Source organism: Octopus bimaculoides, chromosome 9, assembly GCF_046866305.1.
Source record: "Octopus bimaculoides isolate indiv1 chromosome 9, ASM4686630v1, whole genome shotgun sequence".
Taxonomy (NCBI): domain Eukaryota; kingdom Metazoa; phylum Mollusca; class Cephalopoda; order Octopoda; family Octopodidae; genus Octopus; species Octopus bimaculoides.
This window is the reverse complement of record NC_142936.1, coordinates 92,144,908-92,170,409: the sequence shown is the minus strand read 5'-3', so window position 1 is coordinate 92,170,409 and position 25,502 is coordinate 92,144,908. Positions and strand designations below refer to the sequence as shown.

The 25,502-nt window shown below is 39.0% G+C and overlaps 2 protein-coding genes across 3 annotated transcripts in view; both read left to right on the top strand.

Moving 5' to 3' along the window:
- Positions 1-1,510: 1,510 nt before the first annotated feature.
- LOC106877630 (vacuolar ATPase assembly integral membrane protein VMA21) lies at positions 1,511-2,516 on the top strand. Its single transcript, XM_014926577.2, has one exon. It carries the CDS (start codon positions 1,697-1,699, stop codon positions 2,000-2,002), a length of 306 nt encoding a protein of 101 aa, XP_014782063.1. The 5' UTR covers positions 1,511-1,696; the 3' UTR covers positions 2,003-2,516.
- A 785-nt stretch (positions 2,517-3,301) lies between these two features.
- Positions 3,302-25,502, top strand: part of LOC149134269 (uncharacterized) — a 76,477-nt gene continuing 54,276 nt past the window's right edge. Inside the window, exon 1 of one of the 2 annotated variants that reach the window (XM_089358043.1) lies at positions 3,302-5,784. In XM_089358043.1, coding sequence (XP_089214169.1) covers positions 5,480-5,784 — 305 coding nt within the window. In that variant the 5' untranslated portion in view covers positions 3,302-5,479. The remainder of the gene's footprint in view (positions 5,785-25,502) is intronic. The other variant, XM_089358044.1, reaches the window with a different exon arrangement.

The window sequence follows — 25,502 nt, the reverse complement described above, 5'->3', positions numbered from 1 at the left end:
TATACAGATGTTCATCGCTGGCTGAGAATTTCTTGTCTGTTTAAGAACTCTTGTCTGTTTATTTACCGTGGTGAAGCTGAGTCACCTAACAGAATCGAAGAGAGAGATGTGCCGCGGAGTTTGGTGTGGTGTACATAGTAAATCGTGTTGACGCTGGTAGCGTAGAGGCTGCTTGGTAGGTGCTGGTTAGTAGTCGTAGACTCGTATTGCTGATGTGGCGACGGCGGAGGTCATCGTGGCTGGACGAAGCTGCTGAAGTGGTCGCTGGCTGCTGCTGCTGTCGTGTGGTACACGGAACAGTTCTCAGAGAGAAACTGGACCGAGACAAATCATTAGGTATGAGTTAAAGCTATTTATAACAAACTATGGGCTCCCAAAGGCTTCAGAATTTTACTCTATCACGTGACCTTATTAGGGGCCGTGATTGGTCAGTTCGCATTCTGGCGGGAACGGTTCGAAGAAGTTGCCGATTCGAATAATGATCAGTCACGTGATGGACAAGGAATGGGTTCTCTACTATGCTCGCATTTATTTATATTTAAATGAGAAGATTGTATGTAATGGCGATAGTAGTTTTGTATCTAATGGCGGGAGGTAGTTTCACTACATATATATATATATATATATATATATATATATATATATCTTTTAGTTACCGTCTACCAAATCCACTCACAAGGCTTTGGTCGGCCCAAGGCTGTAGTAGAAGACACTTGCCCAAGGCGAACCCGGAACCAGGTAGTTGGGAAGCAAGCTTCTGGCGACACAGCCATGCCTGTATGTGCGTTTGTACCACCCGATGGTTTGTTTACGTTCCTGTTAACTAGCGGCAGAGGTGAAGAAATCGCACAACCCCCCCCCCCCCCCGTTTTCGGCGTAGCAAAATCCCTACCCTTAACCCTAACCCTAAACACCGGGTGTGCGTATTCTTTACTTTCGCCTAACTAGCTATTTAGCAAAAACGAGGCCATAAATATAAGCATGACGGTTAGAAAAACACAAGAATCGAGGGCGGTTTGTTCGACCAAACCCTGGAAAGGAGTGCCTTTGCATGATCGCATTCTAATAACTGACATAAATATGTTGTTGTTGCTGGCACTCCGTCGCTTACGACGTCGAGGGTTCCAGTTGATCCGATCAACGGAACAGCCTGCTCGTGAAATTAACGTGCAAGTGGCTGAGCACTCCATAGACACGTGTACCCTTAACCGTAGTTCTCGGGGATATTCAACGTGACACAGTGTGACAAGGCTGACCCTTTGAATTACAGGCACAACAGAAACAGGAAGTAAGAGTGAGAGAAAGTTGTGGTGGAAGAGTACAGCAGGGTTCACCCCCACCCCCACCTGCCGGAGCCTCGTGGAGCTTTAGGTGTTTTCGTTCAATAAACACTCACAACGCCCGGTCTGGGAATCGAAACCGCGAGTCCGCTGCCCTAACCACTGGGCCATTGCGTCTCCACTGACATAAATAAATAAATAAATCTTGAGAAGGGGAATTAACTGTTAATTATACGAACTCTCTAACGAATAAGACAGGAAAATTCATTTCCGCCTAACCACCCGAGAAAACTATTTATTGCACGCACTTTGCCTTAATTGCACCCAATTATAATAGGAGTATATATACATACAGTATAATATATATATATATATATACACACACACACACACATATATACTGGTTTATTTGTAAAATGGCAAATACGTTTCCTCCCGACTCTGGACTCCAAGGAATCCGTGAAGACGACGACAGCAGCGATTCTGGTACCGTTGTTAAAACGATGATGTTCTTCAGTACGGCGATGCTTACTTTGCCGATTCTCAGCTATTTCCTCAGTAAATGGCTTATCTTCGAGAATATATTCAAAATGTCCAACAGCGATTCCTATTTCTACGCAGCCATCGGTTCCATTTTCACCGTTCACATCATCCTAGCGTTGTTTGTCTATTCGGCATGGAAAGAAGGCGCCAAGACTGTTTATACTTTCAAACGTGATTAAAGAACAAAAAACAGACAGAAGTGATGAAATCTCAGAAACCAAATTTATTTTTAAAAAGGACAGTGAAAGAAAAACACGAAAAAAAAAATAAAAAGGGGTGTGGTGACAGGTGCGATTAAATAATGATCGATGTTCGATTGGTAAGTAAAACCAACAGCTACCGAACAACGAACTCTTATGGATAAATTATTAGACCTGACTTGAACTTTTTCTTTTAACCCCTTTTATAATTTGTCCGTGGATTGTGTATACTTTGAGGGCAGCTGTTATAAAGCCTGCAAATTTTCCTATTAATCTCTTATTTATGTTTATTTGTCTAAAAACTTGAGACTTCTTTCGTATCCATTCCTGACACAGTTGAGTGCTGGACTAATTTCTAAAATGTTAGTTCTCTGCCTGTTTTCAGTTCTATACTTGACGGCAACTTAGTAGAGTCTTATTACTGTATTACCATGTTTTGTAAAGGAAGTAAAATCAACAAACGGCCTTGGGCCTAGTATATATTTAAAAATAATTCTGTATATTGTTATCCAGACTATAGTCTGCTGTGGGCGTGGTGCAGGATATACACCTTACTTTAGTTTGCTACAAAGGAAAAAAACAACCTTTGTGGTGATTTTTTTTTTTTTTTTTTTTTTTTCTTATTTCTTTATAGATTCTGGAAAAGTCATGACAGTCCTAGTTGTAATTTATAGATTTAAGTGTTTAACCAAAGGTTAAAGGTCTCGTCCTTAACTGCGAAGGCAATGACGATTGTGAATTTAAACAGCAGTGTCTCTATGGAGTAACTTTATATTAAAGAGTGGAATGTACAATTTCTTGTAATTCTGATTGCTTCATTGTCCCAGCAGACAAAATGAAAAGGGTGTTTGTCCCGCGGAGGATGGGCGAGAGAGAGAAATTATTTAGCAGGAAGTGGATTTTATTTTTTTTTGTTTTGGGAAGTTGTCCCTTGAAGCCCCAACCTTAACTGAGAAAGGAAAAGTTTTTGTTTTTTCCTTCCACTTTTTATTCTCCGTGAGGAATGGGAGTTCGAAGGATAGCTATTTCCAAACTCCGCTGATTATTATTTATTATTCAAATTCCCCCGAGGTCGACTTAGTCTTTCATTCTTTCGGGGGTTGTTAAACAAGTACCAGCTTCATAATCTGCCAGTCCCTCCCTCGGAATTTCAGGCCTTGTGCCCTAGACTAACGCGGACCCAAACGCGCAGTCGCGCGTCCGCGCTAGCTAGTCGTGAGTGGTCGATCCTAACCCTAACCCTAAACACGTATTCATTTGCACACGCGGGTTAGGGTTAGGGTTAGGATCGACCACTCAAGACTAGCTAGCGACTGCGCGTTCGGGTCCGCACGCTTTAGTAGTACCATATTAATATTTGCACTGGTTGGACGTGGGTCGCCTCGTTTAAAAGTTTATCTGTGTCTTCAAAAGTTGTTAGTTATTTAAACTTTGTTTTAAAAAATAGTTGTGAAACCCACCAGCATTGCATAAATCTGTTTGTTTGCGCTCCTTTGCGGGATTTAATTTGAAAAGAAAAATGTTTCAATTTATTTTGAGAAAAAAAACAATTCTTTCGAATCTAACATGGCGCCACTTTCCATTTCCCGGTGACCTGGAAGACGGGCGTTGTCCCGCGGAGGATGGGCGACGGAGAGAAATTATTTAGCAGGAAGGGAATTTTATTTTATTTTTTTGGAAAGTTGCTCCTTGAAGCACCAACCTTAACTGAGAAAGGAAAAGTTTTTGGTTTTGCCTTCCACTTTTTATTCTCCGTAAAGAATGGGAGTTCGAAGGATAGCTATTTCCAAACTCCGCTGATTATTATTTATTATTCAAATTCCCCCGAGGTCGACTTAGTCTTTCATTCTTTCGGGGGTTGTTAAACAAGTGCCAGTTTCATAATCTGCCAGTCCCTCCCTCGGAATTTCAGGCCTTGTGCCTAGACTAGATATTTGCACTGGTTGGACGTGGGTCGCCTCGCTTAAAAGTTTATCTGTGTCTTCAAAAGTTGTTAGTTATTTAAACTTTGTTTTAAAAAATAGTTGTGAAACCCACCAGCATTGCATAAATCTGTTTGTTTGCGCTCCTTTGCGGGATTTAATTTGAAAAGAAAAATGTTTCAATTTATTTTGAGAAAAAAACAATTCTTTCGAATCCAACATGGCGCCACTTTCCATTTCCCGGTGACCTGGAAGACGGAAAAGAAGTGAGAGGTTGCATTAGTAGAGGGTTGCGGGCAACACAGTCGTTGGTTGTTGTCCTGAAAGTGGGAGGTGAACTCTGATAAAAGTTTAAATTCGAATCGAGTAAATTACAACAACTGCGACGACAGACAGACAGCAGCAGAGCGGCGGCGGGCGACACGACGACATAACAACACGTTGTTCGGACTACAAAATTGACTTAACCCGAATGCGAACGTCGGCACCGAACTCATCAACCAACGAAACCAAACACAACATTATTACCACCGTCATCACCAACGTATAGAACTGAAACAACGGCTGTTCTTATTTCTAAACGAAATGGGAGCGATTTCGCGTGTGTTTCGTCTGGAGAAAGTTCACGTGTCAAGAAAAACGTTAAGGGATTTCAAAGCGCACTTATCAAAGGGAAAACAATGTTTCTGAATACATTACAGGAAATACAAGATAACTAAAAAAAAATGAATTTCATCAAAAACCAGAAGACCAGAGGTGTGATCGATGCAGGCCCAGATTGAAAACTTCCAGAGATCAGTATGGGAGATGAAAACTTGCGTCGCCCATGGGTGATGCTGTGGTACTGAAATTTCCAACTGAAGAAAAGCCAAAGAAAGAGAAGAATTGCTGCTAATTCCAACATAACCTCAGTCAGAGGATGGTGAAAAAGTAGCAGAGGTACCACCAGAAGCGAACATCTTTGCTTGTGGCAGCCATATTATACAGTATTAGAGAATAAAATACTGATTCTCTAAGTGCATAAAATGGGAAAGGGATTATCAATAGAGACCAACCAAGAAGTATTGATGACCTGATCAACGTCCCTTAATGGTGCACAGCTGTTCATAACAGTTGAGGACAGAAAGCCGAGATGGTACATTTCTGGCGAGACAAACCACATAAAGGCTTTTCTGACCCTATGCAAAGAAAAAGAAAACCCCAACAGCTGCAGATACCTTCAGCAGAACATCAGCATTAAAATCAGCAGCAGAGATCCATTGATATTGATATACCACATCCGAGAAAAAAAAAACCTCACCCATTGCAACCAAGTGAAGCCTCGCCTAGACCAGTTGACAAATCCACAAGCTTAGAAATGTGCAAGGGTAACTCTCTGTGAAAACTTGGCTAGCAAGGAATTGATTCTGGTGAAAGTGGGGGGAAAAAAGAACTAGAAATGAAAAAAATTAGAGGAGACACAGAAAACAACAAACCATCACATACACCAACATAACTACAACCATTTCCTGCACTAGAAGCAGCACCATTACAAATGCCTAGCAATTCAGACCAACAACACAAGCAGCACACTCAAGGCATCATCAACTACGCAGACATTGACACAGACTTGATAAAACACATTCAAAAATATACAGACATTACTCTCATCCAGTCCATCACATTTTCAACACTCTTTGAAAATTATAAGAACACTGCAACAAACCGAAAGCAAAATATCCCAAAGGCATGGGCAGATTTCTGTGGGATCATAAATAAGACTGAACAAAGAAATGCTTGTGGAGACCCCCACAAATGTCCAAGAGAACAACAACACTTGTCTCTCTCAACAGAAATGGGGTAAGTAATTCTCCTCGCTCTTCTTCTCTCGAACAAACATGGCTTTGCTTAGGAGAGGCAGTATAAATGCACATGGCCTGGCATTCCCTCAGGAATAGCTGCCCCATCTACAACCTTGGGTCACTCAGTGAGAGCAGACTTTACAACTGATGAGCTTTCATATCCATTTTGCAGTGGATATGAGATTTACTTCCATGCAGTGTTCTTCCAGAGAGGTCTGCATCTCAAAATAAGGGCCTTCTTCCTGGACCCAGAAGGTAAGTCTTGCATGTGAACAGTAGTGATGGGGTGCCGTCATGATAGCTGTTTATACTTTGATAGGAGCAGGACAACCTGATTTCTTCAGATGTTTGGAGATTTTGCTGGAAGCATCTTGACTGTTAGTGCTAATGGGTCATTAGAATGCCATCTTGGATATATATTTAGATTGTGTGGGGCTGGTGTTAGAAGTGGGGGCTGCAGAAGTTTCGCAAACTTGCTCAGACATTTCCAACTGCCTGATGGGTGACTTAATTTCTTGAATGTGTCATTCACGAAATGGAGGACTGGGTCAGACTGGCTGCTCATGCACAGACGTGTGCTGAGCCTCTGACATCTCCAGCGCTTTCTTGAGGGTGAGCAGGCATGGTTGCCATTTGTGGGACTCGGTCTTCTGCAGCTTGTTTCTTTGAGCTGCAGTCGTGGGTCAAGCGTAGGCCAAGGCAGAGTGCCTGGCACCTGGAGTGTTGCCAAGCACTCACAGCTCTGTCAGTCGGGTGGTGGGCAAGTGTGATGATGTTCTCTGGGAGATTCTAGGTGTCAAGACTCAACTGGTTGGTCTGTTCTGGAGAACTTTCAGGCTGGGGCCTCTGGAAAATTTCCAGAAATTCTTGGCCTGGTAGTGCTACTGCGAGTATTGCCATTTCAGGATAAACTCTACAGGCATGGGAAGTGCCATCAGCTGGGCTGGCCTGAGATGTGCGCAGAGCGACAGAACGGTTGTGCGTACTCTCATCCAGAGTTTGAGTATTGCTGACTTGTGGGGTTTATGTTGAGCACATGTAGAACAGATCTGACTATCAGCCGAGTCCATTGCGAAGATCGTCCCACCGCTTTCCTTTGGCCAGGAAGAGCAGGCAATGTTCCCTTTGTCTGGTGGCCTTAGCAAAAGAGGTTGTATGGTGGACCAGGTTGAAAAGGGTGAAGATGGATAATGTCCTTTTTGTCAAGTCCTCATCAACTTTTTCAAGTTTCACTTGAAAAGAAAATTGAGGTGCAGAGGGAAATGCTCCCTCCAGCAATTTTGTTGGAAGAGTGGATGAATGTGGCGTGAATGGGCCTACTCTAAGCATGTACCTGTGAATTGAAAGATGATGATGTGGAGAGGGCACTTGCCTTGGTGGTTATGGTAACTGTAAGAAGTCTCCCATTTTTTTGGGAATTAATCATTGTTAAAATTTGTTTTTTTTTTTTGTTTTTGTTTTCACTTTTTATGTTACTCTATGTAATCCTACATTTTGTTGTCCTGTTCTGCCCTGAATGTGTTTCATGAACTCTTAGTTGTGAATTTAAAGCCATTATTGTTGTTATTATTAATGAGTTAATGCAGTGAGCTGGCAGAATCGTTAGCACGCTGGGTGAAACACTTCGCAGTATTTCGTCAGCCACTACATTCTGAGTTCAAATTTCTCTGAGGTCGACTTTGCCTTTCATCCTTTAAGTACCAATGAAAACACTAGTCCCCCTCCCACCAAAATTTGAGGCCCTGTGCCTCCAGTAGAATGGGTTATTAATAAGGATAACATGAATAATAATAATAATAATAATAATGGCATGCTGGGCAAAATACTTGGCATTTCACCCATCTTTACATTCAGAGTTCAAATCCCACCAATGTCGACTTTGCCTTTCATTTTTTCAGGGTCAAAATAAATACCAATTTAGTGCTGGGGTCAATGTAATCAGCCAGCCCCTCCCCCAAAATTTCTGGCCCTCTCCCTGTATTAGAAATGATTATATATATTTTTTTTTTGCTTGGAGTCCTTTCTAACTGAAGGAATTGTAGAATCTTTGGCAATCCTTAGCTGAACTGCTATCACAGTATAATTCATGACCGTGATACTAATATCAAAGTCGTGTTCTATTATTGAATGTTGACAAAAGTATTATATATCTGAAACTCATTAATTGAATCTTAACACGTTGGCTCTCACACATCCTGCCGGTCATTTTTTTTTTTCTTACTTATGGGCTTTCTGAGAGCTGGTATTGCTCCGATTGGTTCAATCTGTGCTTTTGCTACACTGAGAGAACATTTTTTTTTTTTTTACAGATTCTGAATATTTTTTCCCATTTTTCTTCTGATTTCTCCATGCAGTTGAGTATTGAGATAAGTTTTTCCATTGAAACAAAAATAGTTGTTTTTGAAAAAGATTTTCCCAATAGAAACAGAAGGGAATGAAAAATATTTTACTTGCCATGGAAACCAAAAGATTTCGAGATTTTTCCTATCGAAAATACCCAAAGTTTAGTTTTTAATTGACCACAAGTATGTTGTGTGGTATCTAAGATGTGATATGAACTAGGGTACCACACAACCCTGCGGTGGGATGTGGGTATCTAATAATATCCTATGTGATCCTTGCCTCTCATATGTATAGCATAAAAATATTACATTACTAATGTCAAAATTAAGATATATTGGGATCCTGGGATAAGACGTAAAATGAGGCTTGGGTGCAAAAGCTCTGTCTCGTTAATTCTGGACACTCCACAAATTCATACATGTTGGTTTCCTAGTCCTGCCCGCACTTCGGACATGTCAGCGAGACTGTACTTCTGTGCCTTGACAGTTTATCAGGGATAGGTAACTCCGCATGGAAGCACTGCCAAACCAGGGATTTCTGGTAATTATCCAGATACCCTGACCCGAAATCTCTCCTGAACAAGTTGATCAACTGATTTTCATTGTAGCCCAGGGTCTCCCCCAAAGCGTCTTCAGACATAATCTCCACTAATCCGCTATAAAAATCCGTGGTAGAACTCCTGCTGCTGGCATTGCCTGCCCAAGAGAACAACTGAAGTGCTTGATTGCACCCCAATTGCCAGTCCTCCCAGCCTAGGTCTCTGCTCGATTCATGTACCAATGTCCGTTAAGGACGTTAACTGCGGAAGATAGAACTGGACATGCGGTGACCACACCTGCTCTCCATCCAGGTAAAGCCAGAGGTGCCTCAACCTTAATGCAGATTTTTGCATCTTCAGCGAAGGCATCCGTAGCCTACCCTTTAGCGGTTTCTGGTAGCAGACAGAGTGCTTCACAAGTGGCTTTCTTCCTTTCCACAAAAAGCAGCAAAGGATTCTCTCCAACTTTATTTCATTAATATTCTCCACATGGGCGTTACATAGCATGTAGCAATGCAGGCTGGACAATACAAAAATGAGGTGAAATGATAATACATTAATGATATAAATGAGAGGGGCATCGGCGCCCGCCAACCGATAAGGTTCCTTCTTTACTATTACCTCTGCAACCACCAGCAGAGGCCAACTTTGATAGTCCCTGCAGCCCGAGTCCTTCCGTTCCCGGTCCACAAAGCTGTACAAATATCTCTGTACAGCCCCTCCCCTACGATAGAAGACAATACACTCTTCGTCTTCACTGGGAGGGGCCTCAGCTTCCTCCGTCGGTGGCACAATTCCCACTGGCGGGGCTTCGAGACATGCCAGCGGTATGCTATTATCTGCCGACCATGTCTCATTTTTCTTTTTTTCTCTTTTGGGCCATGGGAGTAGGCGGTTCTTCCGTTTTGTCTGGAAGACTTTCCCTCCCTCCTGCAGCCCTCAAATCCTTCGGTGAGCAACCATTGTTGCTCACCTTTCTTTTTCTCCCCTTTTTTTGAGGAGGTTTCCATCTTGACTTCCGTCTCTCCCTCCAATGGGGGAGTGGAGGGCACCCTTTTTATTACCTGTTCCAGGACCTTACTTTGGTCCTGGGGACAGTTCTTTTTAATGTGGCCAGGTTCCAGGCACAGGTGACACTTGGGGGGACGTCCCTCAAGAATCACCGGGTACCTGCACCTGGCCATTTTCAAGAAATCTGGAAAAACCAGATGTTAGGCTGATTGGGTCTATAGGGTCAAAACAGATTTTGACCCAACCCAATCAGCTACAGGCAAAATATTAACATTAAGGAGCTTGGCTTCACTGCCACCCAGACCCCAGTGGATAGTATCTTTTATCCACTCAGGTTCTATCCCGGGTGGCAGCCCACAGACCCAAGCTCTCATCAACCTCCTCCCACAATATGTGGGAAGGAACAGAATTTCTCTGCCCTCCAAGGGCTTGCTCGCAAATTTGCAAGCAATCACACCGTTGCATATTTGACCCCCCTTGTTATGAATTTAATAATCAGCTACAGGCAAAATATTAACATTAAGGAGCTTGGCTTCGCTGCCACCCAGACCCCAGTGGTTAGTATCTTCTATCCACTCAGGTTCTATCCCGGGTGGCAGCCCACAGACCCAAGCTCTCATCAACCTCCTCCCACTATATGTGGGAAGGAACAGAATTTCTCTGCCCTCCAAGGGCTTGCTCGCAAATTTGCAAGCAATCACACCGTTGCGTATTTTACCCCCCTTGTTATGAATTTAATAGTTGGCAGATATTCTGCCAACTCACTCTCAATCACTTTTTTCTCAAAAGGGGGCGATGATGTCGAGCGACTTGGAATAAGTCCTCCACACCCGTCCTCCTTTCAAAGTCCTTTAGCTACTGTTTGGGTGGGACAATCTCCCACCCCAAAACACTGTCTCAAAGGAAGAAAAAGAAGAAATCAAAAGAAGTTTCAAAGAAAGAAAAGGAAAAGAAAACCGTTCAAGAAGGAAAAAAAGGAAGGCAGTTCAATAAAGTCAAGGAAGAACAAAAAATAACAGTTCAAACACAGCAAAAAAAAATCATCTAGGTCACACAGGTACTCCAGGCCTAATCTGTACTTGAACCCAAACTCCACACATCCTTCGCAATTGGTCGCAAAGAAGTTATAACAGTTTATATTTCTTTGTTTGTTTAGAGAATATATCTTCGTATGTTATCTAGTTTTTTACGGTTCATTGCGGTCTCCAAATCTGTATGCAGGTTATTTCACTTCCAGATTTTATAAGTATATGTTGTTGCGTTTTCGTTCTGTGAGTAGAGCACTGCTGTAAAATAAGCGTGTAGGATTGAAATATATTCCTCAAGTATCCATTTATGCCTTTTAATTTTATTTGCGGGACATGAGGAATAACGTCCGACCCCTTTTTTCGATGTCCTCATTTTTGTAGGGTATCAGTCTGTTCATTTCTGGTGTTAAATGGTTTTGCACGTGTAGCTTTTCTTACTTTTTGTGTAACAAGTTTAAAGTACGTACTTTCCATTTGTTATCCTTGGGTTGAAGAATACGAGGTACCGTCAGTGTTGTCTTGTGTTTCTACGTATGGAATAGTCTCATCATCCAAAGACAACTTAGGTGAATTAGGAGGTGCAATGAGTATTATAGGACTTTTAGAAGCCAATTTTGCACCTGAAGAATCGTTGATGTCTAAGATTTTAGTTAATTCTTTGTCATCGGAAGAGATTTCATAGTTCATTTGTTATTCTGTTGCGTAATCCACATTTGCGGATTGAGTTGTCTTTTGGTGCTCTTGTAGGAAGTGCGCATTGTGATTGAACATATGTTTAATTATCCTTGACTTGAAAGCTTCTTTTTCAGAAGATGGTGCATGTCTGCCGAATGGAGAATTGGTAGTTATTATTATTATTGGAGTTCTATTTACTATTTGAGCAGGTTTACTGAATTGAGCCTGACTGAATTGTTTTAATTTTTAAAATGAATGGGTTAATAAGGAGAATCATTTTCCTGACTGGAATGGTGAGGAGAAGTGTATCTTGACCGATTGTAGTGAGATTGGTGATAGGTGTGCATTGAACATTTCTGCTGCTATGTAAACCCTTTTAGTGTGAGCAAATAATACTGTGGTGCTGAGGTACCAATTTTGCAATGAATTTATCCATAATTCTATTCTCCTACCAATCAATTTGTTCTATAAATGACAAACATTTTAAATGAGAAATGAGGAGTAATATCTGAGGTATCATTTTTGCAATGAATTCATACTTAATTCTGTTATCCTACCAATCAATTTGTTCTATAAATGACAAACATTTTAAATGAGAAATGAGGAGTAATATCTGAGGTATCATTTTTGCAATGAATTCATACTTAATTCTATTATCCTACCAACCAATTTGTTCTATAAATGACAAACATTTTAAATGAGAAATGAGGAGTAATATCTGAGGTATCATTTTTGCAATGAATTCATACTTAATTTTGTTATCCTACCAATCAATTTGTTCTATAAATGACAAACATTTTAAATGAGAAATGAGGAGTAATATCTGAGGTATCATTTTTGCAATGAATTCATACTTAATTCTATTCTCCTACCAATCAATTTGTTCTATAAATGACAAACATTTTAAATGAGAAATGAGGAGTAATATCTGAGGTATCATTTTTGCAATGAATTCATACTTAATTCTATTATCCTACCAATCAACTTGTTCTATAAATGACAAACATTTTAAATGAGAAATGAGGAGTAATATCTGAGGTGTCATTTTTGCAATGAATTCATACTTAATTCTATTATCCTACCAACCAATTTGTTCTATAAATGATAAACATTTTAAATGAGAAATGAGGAGTAATATCTGAGGTATCATTTTTGCAATGAATTCATACTTAATTCTATTATCCTACCAATCAATTTGTTCTATAAATGACAAACATTTTAAATGAGAAATGAGGAGTAATATCTGAGGTATCATTTTTGCAATGAATTCATACTTAATTCTGTTATCCTACCAATCAATTTGTTCTATAAATGACAAACATTTTAAATGAGAAATGAGGAGTAATATCTGAGGTATCATTTTTGCAATGAATTCATACTTAATTTTGTTATCCTACCAATCAATTTGTTCTATAAATGACAAACATTTTAAATGAGAAATGAGGAGTAATATCTGAGGTATCATTTTTGCAATGAATTCATACTTAATTTTGTTATCCTACCAATCAATTTGTTCTATAAATGACAAACATTTTAAATGAGAAATGAGGAGTAATATCTGAGGTATCATTTTTGCAATGAATTCATACTTAATTCTATTATCCTACCAACCAATTTGTTCTATAAATGACAAACATTTTAAATGAGAAATGAGGAGTAATATCTGAGGTATTATTTTTGCAATGAATTCATACTTAATTCTGTTATCCTACCAATCAATTTGTTCTATAAATGACAAACATTTTAAATGAGAAATGAGGAGTAATATCTGAGGTATCATTTTTGCAATGAATTCATACTTAATTCTATTCTCCTACCAATCAATTTGTTCTATAAATGACAAACATTTTAAATGAGAAATGAGGAGTAATATCTGAGGTATCATTTTTGCAATGAATTCATACTTAATTCTATTATCCTACCAATCAACTTGTTCTATAAATGACAAACATTTTAAATGAGAAATGAGGAGTAATATCTGAGGTGTCATTTTTGCAATGAATTCATACTTAATTCTATTATCCTACCAACCAATTTGTTCTATAAATGATAAACATTTTAAATGAGAAATGAGGAGTAATATCTGAGGTATCATTTTTGCAATGAATTCATACTTAATTCTATTATCCTACCAACCAATTTGTTCTATAAATGACAAACATTTTAAATGAGAAATGAGGAGTAATATCTGAGGTATCATTTTTGCAATGAATTCATACTTAATTTTGTTATCCTACCAATCAATTTGTTCTATAAATGACAAACATTTTAAATGAGAAATGAGGAGTAATATCTGAGGTATCATTTTTGCAATGAATTCATACTTAATTCTATTATCCTACCAACCAATTTGTTCTATAAATGACAAACATTTTAAATGAGAAATGAGGAGTAATATCTGAGGTATTATTTTTGCAATGAATTCATACTTAATTCTGTTATCCTACCAATCAATTTGTTCTATAAATGACAAACATTTTAAATGAGAAATGAGGAGTAATATCTGAGGTATCATTTTTGCAATGAATTCATACTTAATTCTATTCTCCTACCAATCAATTTGTTCTATAAATGACAAACATTTTAAATGAGAAATGAGGAGTAATATCTGAGGTATCATTTTTGCAATGAATTCATACTTAATTCTATTATCCTACCAATCAACTTGTTCTATAAATGACAAACATTTTAAATGAGAAATGAGGAGTAATATCTGAGGTGTCATTTTTGCAATGAATTCATACTTAATTCTATTATCCTACCAACCAATTTGTTCTATAAATGATAAACATTTTAAATGAGAAATGAGGAGTAATATCTGAGGTATCATTTTTGCAATGAATTCATACTTAATTCTATTATCCTACCAATCAATTTGTTCTATAAATGACAAACATTTTAAATGAGAAATGAGGAGTAATATCTGAGGTGTCATTTTTGCAATGAATTCATACTTAATTCTATTATCCTACCAACCAATTTGTTCTATAAATGACAAACATTTTAAATGAGAAATGAGGAGTAATATCTGAGGTATCATTTTTGCAATGAATTCATACTTAATTCTGTTATCCTACCAATCAATTTGTTCTATAAATGACAAACATTTTAAATGAGAAATGAGGAGTAATATCTGAGGTATCATTTTTGCAATGAATTCATACTTAATTTTGTTATCCTACCAATCAATTTGTTCTATAAATGACAAACATTTTAAATGAGAAATGAGGAGTAATATCTGAGGTATCATTTTTGCAATGAATTCATACTTAATTCTGTTATCCTACCAATCAATTTGTTCTATAAATGACAAACATTTTAAATGAGAAATGAGGAGTAATATCTGAGGTATCATTTTTGCAATGAATTCATACTTAATTCTATTATCCTACCAATCAATTTGTTCTATAAATGACAAACATTTTAAATGAGAAATGAGGAGTAATATCTGAGGTGTCATTTTTGCAATTAATTTGCATTTGGTTTGTTTACCAATCATTTCTATTCTTTATTTCATTATATTGGCCATTAAGGCCGTACATAGATTAAGAAGCTGCGGGCTAGACAGAGACATTAATGAGATGAAATGATAATGAGAAAATGAATAAAAATGATAGGGGCACTGGTGCCCGCTGACCGATAGCCCCTTGAAAACATAGTTCAATTTAACAATTAAAAATTTCACAGAAATTCAAAAGTTCAATTTTTCTTCGATCTTCCTCATCCAGGCTCCCAAGCAAGATTCCTGCCACCTACAGGAAATCCTGCGTTGGCAGGCCCAGATGGAGGGAAACGAAATCCTCACTGTTGCAGGTCTTCCTGACCTCCATTAATTCCTTTTGAGAGATGACCTCTGCAGCCACCTGAGGAGACCAACATGAACTGTCTATACAGACTGATTTATACGGCTCTCGGCCCAAAAGACAGTCCAAGAACCTCTATACAGGTCCCTTCCTGAGGTAGAAAATGACCAATTCCACCCTCATCTCACAGGGAGGGACCCCAACCTGCTCTGTCAGTGGCACAGTTCCCACCAGAAGAGCTTCGGATTCAATTGGCGGCACATCAACATCCGCCGACCGTCTTCCATTTTTCTTTTCCCGGTTGCAGGATTTGGGGCCTCCACCAGCACACCCGGGGTGGGGGGTCCTTCTCCTCTCCTGCAGCCTGCACATCGTCTGGTGAGCAATGGTAGTTGCTCACCTTCCTTTTTCTTTTTGTTGAGGTTGACTCCTCAACAACCTCCTCCTCCGCCTTTCTCTGCAGAGGGAGAATGGAGTGTTCCTTTACCTTTCCCTGGTCCGGGGCCTTACCACAGCTCCTTGGGCAATCCTTTTTGATGTGGTCCAACTCCAGGCACGAGTGACACTTGGGGTGGGGGGTGGCCCACCCTCCAGTATCACTGGATACCTGAAGCCTGCCGTTTTCAAAAAGTCTGAGAAAGTCATTTTCCCTGCGGCCACTGGGGTCCATAGGGTCAAAGTCGCCCTTGCACCCTCCCAGCTGACCGCAGGCGTCCTTTTAACGTGTAAGAGCCTCGGCCCACTATCCCCCAGGCCCCACTGGATGGCCTCAGCAATCCAACCTGCTTCGGTGATCAGGGGGCAGCCCACACCCAGGCCCTTATCACCATCTTCCTACAATGAGTGGGAAGAAACAAAATTTCCTCCCCTTGTAAGGGCTGGCCATACCGCCAGCTTCCTCATGGGAGTTAAAAAGTTACCACACAATTGCGTACTTGACACCCCTTGTTATAAAATATTTTTTTAGCTGGCAAACACCTTGCCAGCCCTTTTTCTATCACATCTGTATCGAAGAGGGCGATGGCATCAGGTGACAGCGAATAGGTCCCTAACACCACCGTCCTCCCCTCAAGGTCTTCCCACTCCAAAGTGGTGTCCTTTTCTTTTTTTCTTTCTTATTCCTCTGCCATGAAAAATGTTCACATAAAATAAAATAACACCAACCAAAAGGTTCTGAACACAGGAAAATTAGAAAAACTGTTCAATGAAAACGGAAGAAATAAAAATAAATGATTTGTACAAAAAAGAAAAAACAACAGTTCACAAAGAGTACAACAAAAATGAACAGTTCCAGGCAGAAGAAAAATCCCAGGCCACAATGGTACTCCGGCCTAAATTGAACTTGGCTCCGTTGCAGCTTGCTAAACAAACAATTCCTTCTTCAAATTGGTAATTTTCAAAACCAGTAATAATTCTTTTGCAGTGAAACGATAACTACACAACAAACAGCAGGCAGAATTGCCTCGAAGCTGGGCGAAATTTATCGGCAAACAAACAATTATTCTCTGACAAATTCCACCCAGCTCTAAAGAAAACAAAACCACCAACCTCAACGGACTTCCTTTGGTGTTATTTTGTTCTTTTTTTGACTGCTCTTTTTTTATTATTATTTATTTATTGACAGATAATTACAATTTATTCAGAAGAAATATTAATTACAAATTATATAATTAAAGACATGCAAATTAAAAAAAAAAATATTAAAATTCTTGCGACTGCTCAGAAGGAGAAGGCATCTCTAGTATTTTTGTTGGTGACTGAGCATACTTGTCGGACTTGAGGAATTTGGAGTATTTTCTCCACCTGCATTCTTTTCTATCTCCTCTTCTTCGTTTTCTTTGTTACTTTCGTCTTTGCTTGGTTCGATGTCGAGAGTCTCCCCGCTTCTACAAGGAGACGGAAACCTAAATTTGTTTCGTCCTGTAGGGGTGAATCGCTCTCTTTCAAGACATTCGTATTCGTCTAAGACAGGGAGACGATGATCCCGACTCTTCTACAATATTATAAAACCAATGTTCATAGAAAAGATAATTCCAAATGTTAGGATTTATTTTTTTCTTAATGTTTTTTAGTTTAGGACCTGCAGTGTTGAAAAGAAATTCTGTGTATCTCATTATAAATGCTGTTTTCTTTTTCTGAAGCTGGTGCATTCTGACCAAATCTTAGATTTGATGTTATAATCAATGGTGTACGATGTACTGTTTGGTCGTGTTTAAATTTAACAGCAACCTCAGTGTCAATGCCTTCTGCTAGTTTTTTGAATGTTTGCAGAGTCTCCAATGTGAAGTTAGGTTCTTTGATTAAACCTATTTCTACATTAACCAAATTCTGAAAAGGAAACGATGTTGTTCCTTGAATTGTCGAAACATGGAACAAATCTGCTATCGACCGTGGTCATCATCTGTAGTGGTTGGTTTGCCTGTTCGCTCTTTATCAATAAGGCTACAATCTCCAGCTTGGAATCTTGCGAACCATTTCCGTACAGTTCTTTCGGATAAAGAAACATCACTGTAAACTGCGCATGTTTCTTTGGTTGCTTGTGAGGCATTTTTCCCTTTCCGGAAAAAGAAAAGCATTAAGTGCCGAAAATGAACTTTCTTATCTTCCATTTTAAAGGGTTACAAAATTAACACAGGTTATAGGAACATAAACCTTCTTCCACGAAAAGATAGCTTGAACTGTGCTCTAAATGGAGGTGTAGTCAAATCCTATTTTATGGACTCAACCATGTTCTAAAATAAGTGGAAAGGTAAGCTACTATAAATCGGCACGGAACTTTCCGGACAACCCAATAGTTTTTGTATATATTGGGGACAGGTGGGAGGTCACTGCCCTGACCTACTGAACAGTTTCATACCTACAAATTTTGACTATTGTAAATGTGAAATCCTGAAAAAACCTGACTGAATTGTTTTAATTTTCAAAGTGAATGGATTAGTAAGGAGAATCATTTACCTGACTGGAATGGTAAGCAACAGAGTGTATTGACAGATCACTGATAGAAAGTGTGCATTGACCATTTCTGTTGCCATGTAAACTCTGTTAGTATTAGCAAATGATGCTATGGTGCTGAAGTAATATCTAAGGGTTCATTATTGCATGAATTCACATTAGATTCGTTTACCCTACTAATCATTTCTATTCTTACAAATGACAAACATTTTAAATGAGAAAGGAGTAATATCTGAAGTATCATTTTTGCAATGAATTCATACTTAGTTCTGTCATCCTACCAATCAATTTGTTCTCCTATAAATGACAAACATTCAAAATGAGAAATGAGATGTTTCCCTCAATGTAAAATGACAAATTGATTTTTAATTTTATCATCCCTTACACAACATTTGTTATTTCTTTTAAACATAGAGGGGACAAACAAGGACAGACAAAGGGATTAAGTCGATTAATTCAACCCCAGTGCATAACTTACACAACATTTCTACTCCAATAATGTTTCTGTAGGAAATGAGTGAATGAGAGCGAAGAGCTTTAATTTTGAAACTGAATGGGTCGATCATAAAAATCCCTTTTTAAGTGGAATAATTACAAGAATGGTGTGTACACCAATTATGACAGTTTCTGTTTGTCGTGGCAAGATCACAACATTTGATATAATGTTGTCTGAGTCTTCCCCAGATTCATAAATCTTTACATTTTTTATTTTTAACTGCAATTTATTGGAAGAAACAAATTATAATATTTCTCATGCGTAATATAATGAAACTATATATAATATTGAAAAAAGAATTTATAAGAAATTATAAATTTTCCTTATCAAAATTATCAAATTCTTTTTCTTTGATATTATATTTATTGAAGTAGCACCATTTCTTGGTTTTTATTGGTGACTGGTTCGGCATTTCATCATCATATGTTGAAATTATTCTTCTCTCTGGAGTTTTAATATATCTTGAAGGAGATCTTGGTGAAGATGTTCTTGACGAGACAATGGTGTCGTCAGTGTTCTTATGCTTAAGTACACTTTCAGACCCCAATACATCTCGTCTTTATCATTGGCCTTTCGTTTGTATCCAACTTGCTTTTTGTATTCGTCTAGAATATGATTGGTTAGACAATTCTACAATTCAAAATGTAAAGTCAAAATATCAAAGATGCAAAATATGAAGAATTTCTTACCTTTTTCTGAAATCACAAATTTTAAAAGAAAATAAGATACTTCGATCACAAACTAGTTAGAACTGAAGAATTGAGATGCTTGGTGACAGTGAACAAACAATATCTGTATTCTATATATGTGCATAGATACACACAAACAAACATGTGTGTGTTCGTGTGCCTTGTTTTTTAGTACAGAAAGAATTTTGTCTCCAGTTTTTATTGCCTTAGGAGGTCAAAGGCCACTGTTGTGTGTACAAAGTGACCGGTTTTTCAACAACATGAAATAATAATGCCATATATATACCTGGTGTAGCCATCCGGTTGCACCAGTCCTCAGTCAAATCGTCCAACCCATGCTAGCATGGAAAGCGGACGTTAAACGATGATGATAGATAGATAGATAGATACAGCAAGAAGAAAATGGAGGGGGTACAGAAATAGTATACATCAACTGTTCGACATTATATTATGTTTATTTATTCTAAAACATTTATGAGAATATATACATATGTAAAGACTGTATTACATAGTAGCAGTAATTCATAGAATAGAAAAAGGACAGTTTCTTACAGCTGTTTCTGCCAAGAGGTCACAATAACCTACGTTATTTCCATCTCTTCAGTGTCCTGTAGTGATTGGTAGATAAAATTAGGGTATTGGGTGTGCCTCTAGGCTTCATCAGAGAGTTTAAAAGAGGGTCTAAGAAGTTCAGAGGACTAATGCATGTATATATAAATATACACACACACACACACACACACACACACACACACACACACACACACACACACACACACATAAGAATCGGTTACCTGTTACCTAATCAAGCTTGAAATTTTCAGTTAACATCTTCACCAAAGTGAATAGATAGCTCATCTATATACTTTGATCTTAACACGGGCCCCAAAACCACGTCGTTCACTGCGAACGCAGAGGTTGCAGGGGCTTAACAACGGCCCTGCTATTCTCGACATTTATGCCTACAATATTTCATATAATGTTTTCTGACTTGAATATGTTAATATTCCCCCCTGTATGACAACAATATTTCATATAATATTTTCTGACTTGAATATGTCACCATTCCTCCCTGTATGACGACAATATTTCATATAATATTTTCTGACTTGAATATGTTATCACTCCCCCCTGTATGACTATGATATTTCGTATAATGTCTTCTGGCTTGAATATGTAACAATTCCCCCTTGTATGACAACATTTCATATAATATTTTCTGACTTGAATATGTCATCATTCCCCCCTTTATGACGACAATATTTCATATAATCTTTTCTGACTTGAATATGTTATCACTCCCCCCTGTATGACTATGATATTTCATATAATGTCTTCTGGCTTGAATATGTAACTATTCCCCCTTGTATGACAACAATATTTCATATAATATTTTCTGACTTGAATATGTTATCACTCTCCCCTTTATGACAATGATATTTCATATAATGTTGTCTGTGTGTATGTATAGTCAAATCTGTGTGTGTGTGTGTGTGTGTATAGTCACACGACAATCTTCTTCCGTTTCTCTGTCTGCCAAGACGCCTTCCAAAACATTGGCTGACTTGGGGTTTATAGTCATAAACACTTGCCCAAGGTGCTCCCACAGTACGACTGAACCCAGAACTACATTTTTATGTAGCGAGCTTAATCAGATAGCTGTTTTTGTGCCTGTTTACTTACAAAAATTTAGTGTGTGCATATATGTGTTTAAATGTTTATCATGGATTCAGTGACGTAATTTTAAAATATTTTTTCCTTTTTGTGAGCATTGCCATATGTGAAATTGTTAAATTTGATTAATTATTAAGCACATCAACTGTTGCTGAACACGAAAATTGAAGCAATCCCTGTATTTGTATGTTTAAATACATAGCATTGTTATGCATTTCATTTATTCAGCCACAGATGTGTTCTGTCTTTGTATATATATATATGTAACGGTAAGGTTATTGGAGTCGGAAGGGTCACCAATTGTAACGGTATCGATATGTTTAAGTCAGAGATTACCAATTGTAACGATAATTGTTAGTTTGTAGCGATGTGCTGCAGGATGCACAAGACGAACAATTCATAAAGTTTTTAAGAAATATTTATTTACCGTTACTTTATATGTTGCCATACCACGACGGGTAGGCCAGTGTAATCGTATAACAGTTTGTACGTAAAGCATGCAAGGTAAAGAATTTTGGCCTGTATAGGTGTGTACACATTCTTGTAGTAGTAAACCGATAAAAAGCCAGGGTAAGGTTACCGAGTAAAGAGATGAGAGCTAGTGATAGTTATAGCGTCGAGGGAAGCTGTGTCTCATAGTTGGCTGGTTGTAAACTTCTTTCTCCCTTTGGTCGTGTTGTCTTTTAGGTGGCTGACTGCTTGTGATTATATCTGTAGATGTCCATTCCCTAACTGCTTGAGTTATCACGAGTTGCTTCGCTCCGTTACTTTATATGTTGCCATACCACAACGGGTAGGCCAGTGTAATCGTATAACAGTTTGTACGTAAAGCATGCAAGGTAAAGAATTTTGGCCTGTATAGGTGTGTACACATTCTTGTAGTAGTAAACCGATAAAAAGCCAGGGTAAGGTTACCGAGTAAAGAGATGAGAGCTAGTGATAGTTATAGCGTCGAGGGAAGCTGTGTCTCATAGTTGGCTGGTTGTAAACTTCTTTCTCCCTTTGGTCGTGTTGTCTTTTAGGTGGCTGACTGCTTGTGATTATATCTGTAGATGTCCATTCCCTAACTGCTTGAGTTATCACGAGTTGCTTCGCTCCGTTGGCACCAAGTGACCACTGAACATTTGGGGTCTCCTGTTTGTATAGCTATCTAGAAGGTTAGTGAGTGCAAAGGATTTAGCTGGCGGTCTTGTTTATCTCTATTCTAGATTTGATGGAGTAGAAGAGGTCAGAAAGGGTCAAGTGGTGGAGACACCGCTTCGGCCGATCTAAAGGCGTCTGGGACATATCTAACTGCTGACAGATCAAAACCGTTGTTCCACCGTGGGGAAAGATCTGACACAGTGTTAATTCAAATTTGGGTATAGTGGATCAAATCCACTTCACGCCTGCAAGATTCCTATATCTATATATATATATATATATATATATAAGTCTTTTGCTTACTAGAGATATGATCAGACAATTGTCATGCTGATGATGGCTATTGAGCCAGTGTCTATGACTTCCTTTGCTGTCATGGCATGTCAGTTTTGGAGACTTATTTGATTCTTGAGATTCTCCCCTTTTCAGGTGGAGCTGGACTTAATTCCCATTTGGGCCTAACATTACTGTTTCCCATGTCATTGGGGAAAGCTTCCCTAACGTTTATGTAAGTCTTTACTGGCATTTGTACCAACATTAAACATTCCGGAACCCTAGGGCTGCTGGTGTTGTATATTGCCCCACCTCTCTCCATTTCCTTACTTTTGGCTATGACAGCAGTTGAATTTTTGTTGGCTCTCCTCAACAACCTGAAATTGGGAGTTTCTGTTGTTGTCTGTTGTGTGTTTTCTTTTTGGGGGACAATGTGGGGTTGCAATAGTGTTGGAGTTTTCTGGTTTCACAAGAAGCAAGATTTCTATAATTAACCTGGACCAGTTCTCCCTACTGTTCTGTTTCACCTCCAGGAGGTGACAATCCACTAGATGTTCACGCCAGGGCAGAACACCCGATATTCTTATCCTGGCTGTTGTTTTTGAAAGGTCGGCTGGGTACAGGACCCACTCCTCACTCCACTAAGAGTTTTTGTGCAAGGTCCTCATTTTTGAAGAGGACCTCGATACTGTCATACTGTCTGCCTCTTTGCATGTGGGCCACGCCTTCTAAAATATCCTTCAGAGCCCCCTCCACTTGACAGATTGAGGCTATTTTCGCTTACCTGCACTTATGCGAGACACCTTTAAAATATACTGTTTTTTGTTTCCATCATTTTAGGAGGCCTAAGTTCTGCTGCCCTACCCCATTCAATTTTACTGATTTGTATATCTTGGGTGAGTTCCTTTATTTTCTCATTGGGGGCCAACAGAAACATTTCGTTTTTAGCACTGACCATGTCAGCAAACCTTGTTTGATTTGGTGGAGTTGTTTTCCATTGGTTGTATCATTGTTGTTGATTGTGGTGCCATCACATCTAGCCCTAGCAATGTGAGATAATTGAGCGAGTGACCTTCCTTCCAGGGTGACCCCAGTTGATGAACATTTATGTAGCTCACTCATAGGGAGGGCTTCTGACTTAACAAGTACCAAAATGGTGCCATATTGTCTACCCCTTGCTATATACTAGATGTCATCCTTGATACACCCTGAGCAGGTGTCGGTAGACAAGCAACAACAATCATCATTTAACATCAGTTGTCCATGCTGGCATGGGTTGGACGATTTGACCAGGGCTGGTAAGCTGGAAGGCTTCACCAGACTCCAGTCTGATTTGGTATGGTTTTCTATGGCTGGATGCCCTTCCTAATGCCAACCACTCCGAGAGTGTAATGATGGCTTTTACGTGCCACCAGCATGGGTGCCATTTGTGTGACTCAAGTATCTGCCACGACTGCAATTTTGCTCGGCTTGATGGATCTTCTTCTCAAGCACGACATAATGCCAAAGGTCTCGGCCATTGCCTCTCTGTGAGACCCAACACTCGAAAGGAACTACAATAACCATCTTTCTACTCTGGGCACAAGGTCAGAAATTCTGGGGCAGAGGGATAGTTTGTGACTGGTGCTCATTTTATTGACCCCCACCCCTGAAAAGATGAAAGGCATAACTAACCTCAGTCGAATTTGAACTCAGAATGTAGAGACTAAACATATTGCCTGGCATACCGATGGTGGTGCCAGTTCACCACAACAATAATAATAATAATAATTTCAAATTTTGGCCCAGGGCCAGCAGTTTTGGGTGGGTAGTAAGTTGACTCCATCAACCCCCAGTTTGCAACTGGTATTTATTTCATTGGTCCCGAAAGGATGAAAGGCATAGTCAACCTTGGCGTGATTTGAACTCAGAAGATGGAGAGAGACAGACAAAATGCCATGAGGTATTTTGTCCAGCATATGCTAACGATTGTACCAGCTCACCACCTTAATAATAATAATAGATAGAGAGAAAAGTTCTTTAAATAAATAAGTTACTTTCGGGTTGCGCTTTTTGTCATTAAGTTGGCCTTGGTGATGGATTACATCAGCTATGTTTACCTTGGTGATGGATTGTGTCAATCGTATACAAAAGTAAAGAACTTTTCTCTCTATCTATTACACTTCTGCTGAGTCACTTCAGTCCTTTATATAAACTAATTATTATAATAATGATAATAATAAAAATAGTACCAGGCAGTGGCTCTCATGGCTTCTGATCTTAACTAATTGGAAGTGTTATCATGTTCATTGTTTTGTTATAAAAGATGGGCTACAGCAAATATTCTGCTCAATACCACAGATTTGCTTGTCAGTTGTTTGACCTTAACCAGTTGAGCATATCCCTTGGTGGCTGACGATATGTGTATCTCTGATTATGAGCAGAAGTAGTGGGGAAAGCATCATAGCCATGTGTTAAGAGGAATTCTTTAGGGTTTGGATAATTCACTTCTGGAAACATGGGTGTTTTGTTCAACATCCTTAAACAAACCTTATTCAGGGATCTTCTGAGCGGGATGGGCTACTTGACCTAAAGAAAATTCTAACTGGGTCCCACCTGCAAGTTCATGCGCTGTTTATCTTGATATGAGATCACCATGTCGCGCACATATGGTTGTGATGCATGTGCCTGGTGTACCCTTATCAGACGGGTAGTCATGATGGGTATACTGGGCTTCATATATTTATACCCCAGTGTCACTTTGATGGCATATGCTGCTTGCTCACTCAATAATAATAATAATAATAATAACAATAATGGTTTCAAATTTTGGCACAAGGCCAGCAGGAGTAGGATAGTCGATTAGATTGATTCCAATACTTGACTGGTACTTTATTTCATCAATCACAAAAGGATGGAGGGCAGAGTTGATCTTGGTGTGATTTGAACTCCAAATCTAAGGAACCAGAAAAAATGTCATTAAACAGTTTGATGCATTGACTCTGCTGCCATCTTAATGTAATCGGCTTTCCTCTCTCCTCAAAAAATTGCTGGCTTTGTGCCAAAATTAGATATAATTATTAACGTTACTGCATCATTAATCCACCTAATC